Raw genomic sequence first — 13,475 nt, 5'->3', positions numbered from 1 at the left:
GGGCTTCACTGTTGAAACATTTGTATTACTATGCAATCTTTTCTTTACATTTCATCAACCTTGACCACATGTATTGTTCATTACAGATGTGGAAGTTGTGAAAATCATTGTTAACCATTAATGAATGCATTACAAAAGATTTATTAGACTTAATAAGGCATTGTTCTCGCTTTAGATCCAGTACCTGCAAAAAGCATAGTTAACTGTAAACAAGTGCATAGTTAACTGATAATAAGGGCATAATAATGCACAATAAAAATATTTATCAGCCTTAATAAGACATTGTTCTCGCTTTAGATCCAGTACCTGCAAAAAGCATAGTTAACTGTTAACAAGTGCATAGTTAACTGATAATAAGGGCATAATAATGCACAATAAAAGATTTATCAGCATTAATAAGATATTGTTCTCGCTTTAGATCCAGTACCTGCAAAAAGCATAGTTAACTGTTAACAAGTGCATAGTTAATTTATGATAGATGAGCAATAAAGTATATATTAATGTTAATAAATCAAACAAAAAAGATTAATAAAGGCATGACAAAGACATCATGGTTGGGCTACACTCAATGTGTTTGTAATGTTATTATGAACAATTATAAGATACTCATGAAGATTTTATTAATGTTCTTAAGCATCAACAAACAGTTAACAAGTTTCTTATAAGTTATTATAAATCTCTTATAGTCTGCTATTAACTATATAATAATGAGACTATTAATACTTGTTAGCACTTATAAGAGCCTTATTACCTATTAACTAACGCTTATTACACAGACCTTAAGATTCATAAAGACATAATGATTGGGCTAGTTGAGTCAATATATGTGTTTGTAATGTTATTATGAACAATTATAAGATACTCATAAGGATTTTATTAATGTTCATAAGCATCAACAAACAGTTAACTAAGTTTATTATAAGTTATTATAAATCAATTATAGTCTGCTATTAACTATATTATAATGAGTCTATTAATACATATATAGTCTTATAAATGCATAATAATGTTAATAAGCATCTTGTAATGACTTATAAGAGCCTTATTACCTATTAACTAATGCTTATTACAAGGACCTTAATATAAAGCGTTACCGACATATCAAAAGAAAAGGAAGTGCAAAATTGCATTTCTGAGTTTTTCTGCCTTCAAATTGCTGTGAACCAATGGCAGACGCAAACTGGCCGTTTCAGGGAGACTGGGGTTGACGCGTCACAACTCCAGGGGAGGGCACTAGTGCTACAAGCTCCCGCCCTGCTCTGCATCTGGCTCAGAGGTGAAAGGCTTGACAGCTCGGTGTAGCTGTTAAGGTATAACAGGTATTGCTCACCTGGTAGAGCAGCTTGCACCGTGAGGAAGGACTATATTCCAGTCTGGGATCGAATCCCAGTGTGCAGTTTTACGCGGAATTGGTAATTGTACATTGTCCAGCTGTCAGCGAGCGAGGGGGTGGCTGGGTGGTTGCAGAGCAGCACAGTCTCCGCCCACCCTCCAGAGGTGCATTGCTAATGAGCTGCTGGTGCTGTGCAGAAGGAAAGCCCTGGGAAATGGCACAGGTTTTGTGATTTTGGTCAAAACTTCATAATCACAATTTAAAGACCACAGAGAATGTTTTAAAATTACCAAAACGGGTCGCGGGAGGGGGACTTTAACAGTAAGCAAAACACACTTGATGGTTATGATATCTTAAGATTACATTACGTTTTCTTCTGAAGGCTGGGCCTGGGAACCTCAACCTTCCTTGACACATCTGACAGTAACATGTGACCAGGCTCGTGACCAGCACGAGGAGGAGGTGCTAAGCTCTTGTGGCTGTGTATGGATCTTCCACACACTACTGGGTTCCTGACAGTGTCAAATGAATTTAGTGTAAAAATGGCCAATATGTATTGTTTTTTCCTTATAAATGTGGAAGTGCAATCATCCAATCCACCAAACAAAACTCAAAACCAGAGTGAATACCAACAGGAGAATATTGCAGGGGATGTTGGCACATTTTTTTTTGGCACTACCCACACGTTACCCGTGTTGCTCATTCCACCGATGCACAATCCTTATAAGTTGTACTTTGTTGTAAAGGTGGCCAATTAGGCTTTCCAACGATATAAAGTACAACACCAATTGCTATTATTAAAGGGTAGAAATAAATTACGGAAATAATATTTCCCAAAAATTTTGAGGAGTTTACATAAATTCATCATTTTCCTACAAACATTTTCTGATAGATAAAATAAGTAAATGTAAAAAGAAGAATTTCTAATGACTTAGAGCAGCTTCACATCACTAACCAGGATGAATGACATCAGTCCTTTGTAGTATAAACCTAATCAGCCTAAAACCATCATCTTCACTAAAACCTTCAGACACAGTGAGTTGAGGAGCTTTAACCTCCACTATCTCCCTGGTCAGCAGGAGGACGGCGCCCTCTTGTGTTGAGCATCAGTTTTCAGATTTCAGTTGTTCACCTGCTGTGATGGTCACTGCAGGAAGACGAGGAAAAACTCCACTCAGCCTCTGGAAACTTAAAACAACATCAGTGGAGACACATTTAAATATATGTAACATCACACTGAGTCAGTTTGTTCACAGGAGTCACAGTCTGCTACACTGATGCTGCATTCAGGGCACGTGGGAAAGATGGAAGACAAGAAAGTGTTTAATTGATTAATTCAGTTTTATTGATGATATGAAGCTTCCATTTGTTCACACATTGATCAGTAAAGTCTCTTACATGTCTCAGTGATTTTATTAACAGATTCGCTTCATCCACTCAATCACTGTTTCACCTGAATCTCAAAAAATATTAAACCATCTCTACATTAATTTTTATCATGATATAGTTGGATTAAATCTCAAAGACCTTATATGTGAGTGGATTTGAACAATAGCAAGATTTCTTTCACAATGAGAAGAAAAAGATCAAATAGCCCATGTAGTCAAAGATAAACAATTAAACACAAACACATCAACACAAATATCCAACAAACATTTAGAGCTCAGAGAAGTATCTAATTTCATGTGGAGAAATGTGAGTTTAGGTAAAGAAACATCATCATGAGCAGTGATCTCCTCCACGGCTCCAGCTCCACCTCAACAAACTCAAACATCAACACAACAAGAAATGACAAGAGGTCAAAGTCCCGCCCACAATGTTTGATTGACAGGTGATCTCTGTGCAGTGCAGAGACACAACAGCAATGAGCTTTTAGCAACAAACATGGAGACTAAAGAAAGTGGTGAACTAAAGTACAGATTTTAACCAACTGCACCTTCAATGATCTTTGTCTATTTGAGTTTACACAACTCTGCTGTGGATCCAACACCAAGCCCAAATCCAGCATGTAGAGGCTGAGTGAATGTGGTCTGGACTCTGTGGAGGAGTCATGGTTTCAGAGACGCTGTAGAAGGACAGAATACCTGCTCTGTGATCCAGGTACACTCCTACTCTGGAGGACTGAGGACCTGAGACTGGAGTCTGGATGTTGTTGAAATAAAATGTGAACCTGTTGTTGAAGCTAATTAACGACCAAGATTTACAGTATCACTCCCTCCAAACCAACTTTTTCTGCTGATATTCTTGTATGCGACTGCTACATCAACTCCTTCTCCTCTCCACTCCACCTCCCAGTAACAACGTCCAGTCAGACTCTCTCTACTCAGGACCTGCCACCATGAAGTGAATCTGTCTGGGTGATCAGAATAAGACTGATCTTCACTCATCACTGTTGCTTTCCTGTTTCCCTCAGATAATAACAGTTCTGTGTGTGCTGTGTTTGGATCCAGGGTGATTTCCTGTGAATATCTTAAGAATCCAGCTCTGGTCCTGGGCTCTGGTGGTGACAGTAAAACATCCACTTGAGTCACTGTCAGTGAGATGTTTGTCCATGTGTCTCTCAGAAGGTCCTGTAGTTTATCTCTGAGCTCTGACACAGCTGCTGTCACATCCTCAAAGTGTCTGAGAGGATGGATATTGATTCTGGATGAGTGTGTAGATGGACTGAGTGCTGACAGTGAGGGGTAGTTGTGTAGAAACTGGGTGTGATCCTCTGTGTGTGACAGCAGCTTCAGCTCAGCGTCTTTCCTCTTCAGCTCAGTGATCTCCTGCTCCAGCTTCTTCTGAAGCTCTTTGACTCCACTCACTTGAGTTTCCTGCTGGGATCTGATCTGCTGCTTCAGCTCAGAGCTTCTTTTCTCCATGAGACGGATCAGCTGAGTGAAGATCTTCTCACTGTCCTCCACTGCTTTATCAGCAGAGCCATTGATGGCCTCCACCTCCTGTTGAAGCACCTTCACATCTTTCTCTGTGTCCTGGATTCTCTGCTGGATGTTTTGTTGACTCAACTCCAGCTCTCTCTGCCTCTCAGTCCTTTCTGTTGCAGCTGAGACTGTGTCGTGGCCTTTATGTTCATCCACAGAGCAGAGATAACAGATACACTGCTGATCAGTGCGGCAGAACATCTTCATCACCTCATCATGACGAGAGCAGATGTTCTCCTGGAGCTTCTTGGAGGGCTCCACCAGCTTGTGTTTCTTTAAAGGAGCTGCTTCATAATGAGGCTGCAGGTGTTTCTCACAGTAGGAGGCCGGACACGTCAAACAGGACTTGACAGCTTTGAGTTTTCTCCCAGTGCAGACATCACAGGCCACATCTTCAGGTCCAGCATAGCAGTGATCAGCAGGAGCAGCTTGGAGTCCAGTCTTCTTCAGCTCCTCCACTAAAGCTGCTAACATGGTATTTTTCACCAGGTCAGGTCTTGGTGTGAAGTTCTTCCTACACTGAGGACAGCTGTAGATTTTCTTTCCATCCTCTCCATCCCAGTGGGTTTTAATACAGTTGAAGCAGTAGCTGTGTCCACAGGGAATAGTCACTGGATCCTTCAGTAGATCCAGACAGATGGAACAAGAGAAGGTCTCCTGGTCCAGATGAACTTCTTTCTGCGCCATTTCACGTCTCACAGACGACGACTGTCTGAGTTTCTGTTGCTCAGAAGTGAAACTTGTTTGAGCTCTGATCTAAACAACATGTGTCTCTGCAGTGAACGGGGCCTGTCAGCTCCTCCTCTTCACCACATGTTGGTTCCACCATCTTCAAACTGTAGATCTGAAGGGGAGGGAAAGGAAAACACATGATCGGGTTCCTCATTCATTAACCTTGTCCTGCCTCTCCTACTTCCCTTTTTAACAGGCTACAGCAGTCATTTCACCACAAATCGCAATACAGCGGAAAACACATCACTTTCTCATCCTGATCTTACCATTAGATACAATTGCAAATCACATAAAACCATCTTTCCTTGTCTTAAACTCTAGTCATATTAAGCAAAAATACTTTTTCTGATCATAATATCATAAGATAGCAAAAATCATATTCCCTCTGAAGGCTGAGCCCGGGACCCTCAACTTTCCTTGACACCCCCTCCCTGAGGTTCCGGGCTACTCAGTCTGCTTTTAACATGAGATACCATGATAAATCACAGATGCCTCTGTCTTTAACATCAAGCAAAACACATTTTAAGGTTATAATATCTTAAGCTGGCAAAAATTACAGGATACAATTCTCACTCCGTTCTTCACCATTAAATCAATGATAAATCACAGATGACTATCTTATCCTGTCAGTAAGCAAAACACACTTAAAGGTTATGATATCTTAAGATTACATTACGTTTTCTTCTGAAGGCTGAGCCTGGGAACCTCAACCTTCCTTGACACATCTGACAGTAACATGTGACCAGGCCGGTGACCAGCACGAGGAGGAGGTGCTAAGCTCTTGTGGCTCTGTATGGATCTTCCACACACTACTGGGTTCCTGACAGTGTCAAATGAATTAAGTGTAAAAATGGCCAATATGTATTGTTTTTTCCTTATAAATGTGGAAGTGCAATCATCCAATCCACCAAACAAAACTCAAAACCAGAGTGAATACCAACAGGAGAATATTGCAGGGGATGTTGGCACATTTTTTTTTGGCACTACCCACACGTTACCCGTGTTGCTCATTCCACCGATGCACAATCCTTATAAGTTGTACTTTGTTGTAAAGGTGGCCAATCAGGCTTTCCAACGATATAAAGTACAACACCAATTGCTATTATTAAAGGGTAGAAATAAATTACGGAAATAATATTTCCAAAAATTTTTGAGGAGTTTACATAAATTCATCATTTTCCTACAAACATTTTCTGATAGATAAAATAAGTAAATGTAAAAAGAAGAATTTCTAATGACTTAGAGCAGCTTCACATCACTAACCAGGATGAATGACATCAGGCCCTTGTAGTATAAACCTAATCAGCCTAAAATCATCATCTTCAATAAAACCTTCAGACACAGTGAGTTGAGGAGCTTTAACCTCCACTACCTCCCTGGCCAGCAGGAGGACGGCGCCCTCTTGTGTTGAGCATCAGTTTTCAGATTTCAGTTGTTCACCTGCTGTGATGGTCACTGCAGGAAGACGAGGAAAAACTTCACTCATCCTCTGGACACTTAAAACAACATCAGTGGAGACACATTTAAATATATGTAACATCACACTGAGTCAGTTTGTTCACAGGAGTCACAGCCTGTTACACTGATGCTGCATTCAGGGCACGTGGGAAAGATGGAAGACAAGAAAGTGTTTGATTCATTCAGTTTTATTGATGATATGGATCCTCAGTATGTTCACATATTGTCCAATAAAGTCTCTTAAATGACTCAGTGATTTAATTAACAGATTCACTTAATCCACACAATCACTTTGTTTTACCCGAATCTCAAAAAATAATCAACCTTCTCCTCATTAACTTTTATCATGATATTTACACTTTGACTAAATCTCAAAGACCTGAGTGAATATGACCAAAACAAGATTTGATCTGACATCCATGTAAATGTAATCTAGACTTCTTTCTTTACATAGGGAGAGCAGAAGAATACAAAAAGACCAAATAGCCCATGTAGTCAATGATAAACAATTAAACACAAATACATAACATCAACACAAACATCCAACAAACATTTAGAGTTCAGAGAAGTTTCTATTTTCATGTGGAGAAATGAAATGTGAGTTTAGGTAAAGAAACATCATCATGAGCAGTGATCTCCTCCACGGCTCCAGCTCCACCTCAACAAACTCAAACATCAACACAACAAGAAATGACAAGAGGTCAAAGTCCCGCCCACAATGTTTGATTGACAGGTGATCTCTGTGCAGTGCAGAGACACAACAGCAATGAGCTTTTAGCAACAAACATGGAGACTAAAGAAAGTGATGAACTAAAATACAGATCTTAACCAACTGCTCCTTCAATGATCTTTGTCTATTTGAGTTTATAAAACTCTGCTGTGGATCCAACACCAAGCCCAACTCCAGCATGTAGAGGCTGAGTGAATGTGGTCTGGACTCTGTGGAGGAGAGTCATGGTTTCAGAGACGCTGTAGAAGGACAGAATACCTGCTCTGTGATCCAGGTACACTCCTACTCTGGAGGACTGAGGACCTGAGACTGGAGTCTGGATGTTGTTGAACCTAAATGTGAAACTGTTGTTGAAACAATCTAACGCCCAAGATTTGTCATTTCGTCCAAACCAACTTTCTCTCTCTGCTCTGCTGATATTCTTGTATGCAACTGCTACATGAACTCCTCCTCCTGTCCACTCCACCTCAAAGTAACATCGTCCAGTCAGACTCTCTCTACTCAGGACCTGAACACCTGAAGTGAATCTGTCTGGGTGACTAGAATAAGACTGAACTTTATTCGTTAATGTTACTTTCCTGTTTCCCTCAGATAATAACAGTTTTCTGTGTGCTGTGTTTGGATCCAGTGTGATTTCCTGTGAATATCTTAAGAAGTCAGCTCTGGTCCTGGGCTCTGGTGGTGACAGTAAAACATCCACTTGAGTCTCTGTCAGTGAGATGTTTGTCCATGTGTCTCTCAGAAGGTCCTGTAGTTTATCTCTGAGCTCTGACACAGCTGCTGTCACATCCTCAAAGTGTCTGAGAGGACGGATATTGATGCTGGATGAGTGTGTAGATGGACTGAGTGCTGACAGTGAGGGGTAGTTGTGTAGAAACTGGGTGTGATCCTCTGTGTGTGACAGCAGCTTCAGCTCAGCGTCTTTCCTCTTCAGCTCAGTGATCTCCTGCTCCAGCTTCTTCTGAAGCTCTTTGACTCCACTCACTTGAGTTTCCTGCTGGGATCTGATCTGCTGCTTCAGCTCAGAGCTTCTTTTCTCCATGAGACGGATCAGCTGAGTGAAGATCTTCTCACTGTCCTCCACTGCTTTATCAGCAGAGCCATTGATGGCCTCCACCTCCTGTTGAAGCACCTTCACATCTTTCTCTGTGTCCTGGATTCTCTGCTGGATTTTTTGTCGACTCAACTCCAGCTCTCTCTGCCTCTCAGTCCTTTCTGCTGCAGCTGAGACTGTGTCGTGGCCTTTATGTTCATCCACAGAGCAGAGATAACAGATACACTGTTGATCAGTGCGGCAGAACATCTTCATCACCTCATCATGACGAGAGCAGATGTTCTCCTGGAGCTTCTTGGAGGGCTCCACCAGCTTGTGTTTCTTTAATGGAGCTGCTTCATAATGAGGCTGCAGGTGATTCTCACAGTAGGAGGCCGGACACGTCAAACAGGACTTGACAGCTTTGAGTTTTCTCCCAGTGCAGACATCACAGGCCACATCTTCAGGTCCAGCATAGCAGTCATCAGCAGGAGCAGCTTGGAGTCCAGTCTTCTTCAGCTCCTCCACTAAAGCTGCTAACATGGTATTTTTCACCAGGTCAGGTCTTGGTGTGAAGTTCTTCCTACACTGAGGACAGCTGTGGATTTTTTTCCCATCCTCTCCATCCCAGTGGGCTTTAATACAGTTGAAGCAGTAGCTGTGTCCACAGGGAATAGTCACTGGATCCTTCAGTAGATCCAGATAGATGGAACAAGAGAAGGTCTCCTGGTCCAGATGAACTCCTTTCTGCGCCATTTCACCTCTCACAGACGACGACTGTCTGAGTTTCTGTTGCTCAGAAGTGAAACTAGTTTGAGCTCTGATCTAAACAACATGTGTCTCTGCAGTGAACGGGGCCTGTCAGCTCCTCCTCTTCACCACATGTTGGTTCCACCCATCTTCAAACTGTAGATCTGAAGGGGAGGGAACAAGGAAACACCTGAACTGGGTGGAGCTCACTGTGTTTGAGAGCAGGAAGAAGAGGGAGGTGATCAGGTTTGACTTTGTTCCAAGAGGAGGAGCAGTTTGATACTGTGTGTTTACAAGTTTGACAACGCATCTTTACTTCTCTTTTTCTTGAGTAAAAGTTGTATTTTAATATTTGATACTCTTACAGAAATAAACCAAAGAGGTTAGTTCTTGTAATTGTGAATTCCACATGTGATTAATAACGTCTTTTCAGTTGATCCAAATGATCCAACAGACATCACACTGACGAGGTTACACCATGATCATAACTGCAAATATAAATGTTTTATTGATTAGTGTCAGTGCATTTATACAGTACATAGACACGAGCATCAAGAATGAAACGGGTGTTGTTTAAAACAACTCAACACACTACAGTGAAGCCAGTTTAAATAAATGGAACAAATTAACATCAAAGCAGATCACTATCAAAAATGTCACACATACATGATCAATTTCTTTCTCATAAGAGTCAGGTATAGTCACATTAATCAAACACAAACTACATAAATTCATCATTTTCCTATCAACATTTTCTGATAATTAAAATAAAAAACATTTTCTGCGTTTAATTAAACTTTAAAAAATAATTTCTAATGACTTACAGCAGCTTCACATCACTAACCAGGAGGAGCTTTAAAGCGGAACTATGCAGGATTTGGGCTGTAATTATTGTGGCTCAGAGTCACTGTGATGGTTGAGTGACCTGTTATGAAGTGAATGGGGTCTAGGCCAATGCGCTCACCCCCCCCACTGGCTGAAAACCGCACTTGCAAGATCAGTCGTCCGTCTCGGTGTTACAAATCTCGTCAATGGATAGAAGTATCGCGAGAAACTGCCTTACGGCAGTACGAGATAAGAACGCATATGACGTCATGCATGTCACGAATCGTGATTGGTTTGAGTTCGGAAAGTCGGAGGAAACCATGGAAACATGAAATGTTTGTACTGAGGAAGTTCAGCTTGTGGCTAACGGGGAGCTAATGCTAACACAGACACACACACCATGGGTCTTTTATAAGATAATGTAATACATCATGACACACACACACACATCTTCGCGTTTTGGAACCTTTATTCATGTGTGTGTATGTCTGTGTCTTTGTGTCTTTGTGTCTGTGTGTGGCCGTATTAGCGTTAGCTCTGTGCTAGCGTTAGCTCCGTGTTAGCATTAGCTCCGTGTTAGCATTAGCTCGGTGTTAGCAGGGCTTAGCAAACAGCAGTAAACACAAGCACGTGTAGGGGGCGGAGGTGGTGGCGGCGAGTTTTTTTTTTTTTTTTTACGACAGTGACATGTGCCTACCAGAACTGTGGGGGAGCTCCGGAGAGGGAAAAAAAGAGAAACCAACGAAGGAGCGAGCTATTTCCGGCCGACTTGCAAAGTTCTGCTTTAACCTCCACTACCTCCCTGGTCAGCAGGAGGACGGCGCCCTCTTGTGTTGAGCATCAGTTTTCAGATTTCAGTTGTTCACCTGCTGTGATGGTCACTGCAGGAGGACGAGGAAAAACTCCACTCAGCCTCTGGAAACTTAAAACAACATCAGTGGAGACACATTTGAATATATGTAACATCACACTGAGTCAGTTTGTTCACAGGAGTCACAGCCTGCTACACTGATGCTGTATTCAGGGCACGTGGGAAAGATGGAAGACAAGAAAGTGTTTGATTGATTAATTCAGTTTTATTGATGATATGAAGCTTCCATTTGTTCACACATTGATCAGTAAAGTCTCTTACATGTCTCAGTGATTTTATTAACAGATTCGCTTCATCCACTCAATCACTGTTTCACCTGAATCTCAAAAAATATTAAACCATCGCTACATTATTTTTTATCATGATATTTACAGTTTGATTAAATCTCAAAGACCTTATATGTGAGTGGATTTGAACAATAGCAAGATTTCTTTCACAATGAGAAGAAAAAGATCAAATAGCCCATGTAGTCAAAGATAAACAATTAAACACAAACACATCAACACAAATATCCAACAAACATTTAGAGCTCAGAGAAGTTTCTATTTTCATGTGGAGAAATGTGAGTTTAGGTAAAGAAACATCATCATGAGCAGTGATCTCCTCCACGGCTCCAGCTCCACCTCAACAAACTCAAACATCAACACAACAAGAAATGACAAGAGGTCAAAGTCCCGCCCACAATGTTTGATTGACAGGTGATCTCTGTGCAGTGCAGAGACACAACAGCAATGAGCTTTTAGCAACAAACATGGAGACTAAAGAAAGTGATGAACTAAAATACAGATTTTAACCAACTGCACCTTCAATGATCTTTGTCTATTTGAGTTTACACAACTCTGCTGTGGATCCAACACCAAGCCCAAATCCAGCATGTAGAGGCTGAGTGAATGTGGTCTGGACTCTGTGGAGGAGAGTCATGGTTTCAGAGACGCTGTAGAAGGACAGAATACCTGCACTGTGATCCAGGTACACTCCTACTCTGGAGGACTGAGGACCTGAGACTGGAGTCTGGATGTTGTTGAAATAAAATGTGAACCTGTTGTTGAAGCTAATTAACGACCAAGATTTATCACTCCCTCCAAACCAACTTTTTCTGCTGATATTCTTGTATGCGACTGCTACATCAACTCCTTCTCCTCTCCACTCCACCTCCCAGTAACAACGTCCAGTCAGACTCTCTCTACTCAGGACCTGCCACCATGAAGTGAATCTGTCTGGGTGATCAGAATAAGACTGATCTTCACTCATCACTGTTGCTTTCCTGTTTCCCTCAGATAATAACAGTTCTGTGTGTGCTGTGTTTGGATCCAGGGTGATTTCCTGTGAATATCTTAAGAATCCAGCTCTGGTCCTGGGCTCTGGTGGTGACAGTAAAACATCCACTTGAGTCACTGTCAGTGAGATGTTTGTCCATGTGTCTCTCAGAAGGTCCTGTAGTTTATCTCTGAGCTCTGACACAGCTGCTGTCACATCCTCAAAGTGTCTGAGAGGACGGATATTGATGCTGGATGAGTGTGTAGATGGACTGAGTGCTGACAGTGAGGGGTAGTTGTGTAGAAACTGGGTGTGATCCTCTGTGTGTGACAGCAGCTTCAGCTCAGCGTCTTTCCTCTTCAGCTCAGTGATCTCCTGCTCCAGCTTCTTCTGAAGCTCTTTGACTCCACTCACTTGAGTTTCCTGCTGGGATCTGATCTGCTGCTTCAGCTCAGAGCTTCTTTTCTCCATGAGACGGATCAGCTGAGTGAAGATCTTCTCACTGTCCTCCACTGCTTTATCAGCAGAGCCATTGATGGCCTCCACCTCCTGTTGAAGCAGCTTCACATCTTTCTCTGTGTCCTGGATTCTCTGCTGGATTTTCTGTTGACTCAGCTCCAGCTCTCTCTGCCTCTCAGTCCTTTCTGCTGCAGCTGAGACTGTGTCATGGCCTTTATGTTCATCCACAGAGCAGAGATAACAGATACACTGCTGATCAGTGCGGCAGAACATCTTCATTACCTCATCATGACGAGAGCAGATGTTCTCCTGGAGCTTCTTGGAGGGCTCCACCAGCTTGTGTTTCTTTAATGGAGCTGCTTCATAATGAGGCTGCAGGTGTTTCTCACAGTAAGAAGCCAAACACGTCAGACAGGACTTGACAGCTTTGAGTTTCCTCCCAGTGCAGACATCACAGGCCACATCTTCAGGTCCAGCATAGCAGTGATCAGCAGGAGCAGCTTGGAGTCCAGTCTTTTTCAGCTCCTCCACTAAAGCTGCTAACATGGTGTTTTTCACCAGGTCAGGTATTGGTATGAAGTTCTTCCTACACTGAGGGCAGCTGTGGATTGTCTTCCCATCCTCTCCATCCCAGTGGGTTTTAATACAGTTGAAGCAGTAGCTGTGTCCACAGGGAATAGCCACTGGATCCTTCAGTAGATCCAGACAGATGGAACAAGAGAGGGTCTCCTGGTCCAGATGAACTCCTTTCTGCGCCATTTCACCTCTCACAGACGAAGAAATCAACTGTCTGAGCTTCACTTCAACAGGAACTAGTTTGAGCTCTGATCTAAACAACATGTGTCTCTGCAGTGAACGGGGCCTGTCAGCTCGTCCTCTTCACCACATGTTGGTTCCACCCATCTTCAAACTGTAGATCTGAAGGGGAGGGAATAAGAAAACACATGAACAGGTTCCTCATTCGTTAACCTTGTTTTGCCTCTCCTTCTTCCCTTTTTTAACAGGTTACAGCAATCATTTCATCAGGTCAGGTTTCACCACCAATCTCAATACAGCGGAAAACACATCACTTTCTCATCCTGATCTTACCATTTAATACAATT

The 13,475-nt window shown here is 42.1% G+C and overlaps 1 protein-coding gene and 1 pseudogene across 3 annotated transcripts; both read right to left on the bottom strand.

Moving 5' to 3' along the window:
* Positions 1-3,993: 3,993 nt before the first annotated feature.
* On the bottom strand, positions 3,994-4,944 carry LOC146969868 (E3 ubiquitin/ISG15 ligase TRIM25-like; annotated as a pseudogene).
* Positions 4,945-7,064: 2,120 nt separating this feature from the next.
* On the bottom strand, positions 7,065-13,137 carry LOC146969867 (tripartite motif-containing protein 16-like). Of its 3 annotated transcripts, none has more exons than XM_085805412.1 (2): positions 11,720-13,137; positions 7,072-7,572 (listed from the first exon to the last, which is right to left on the bottom strand). In XM_085805412.1, the coding sequence occupies exons 1-2, from the start codon at positions 13,129-13,131 to the stop codon at positions 7,302-7,304; spliced, it is 1,683 nt and encodes a 560-aa protein (XP_085661538.1). In that variant the 5' UTR covers positions 13,132-13,137; the 3' UTR covers positions 7,072-7,301. The 3 variants fall into 3 exon arrangements, with proteins under 3 accessions (XP_085661536.1, XP_085661538.1, XP_085661539.1); XM_085805413.1 differs by having other exon boundaries at positions 7,072-7,643; positions 11,809-13,131; XM_085805410.1 differs by lacking the exon at positions 11,720-13,137 and having other exon boundaries at positions 7,065-9,235.
* Positions 13,138-13,475: the final 338 nt, after the last annotated feature.

Source organism: Trachurus japonicus, chromosome 17 (genome assembly GCF_045865225.1).
Source record: "Trachurus japonicus isolate A0001 chromosome 17, Traja_1.0".
NCBI lineage: Eukaryota > Metazoa > Chordata > Actinopteri > Carangiformes > Carangidae > Trachurus > Trachurus japonicus.
Note: the sequence above shows the minus strand (reverse complement) of the source record. Positions and strands in the feature narration are given on the sequence as shown.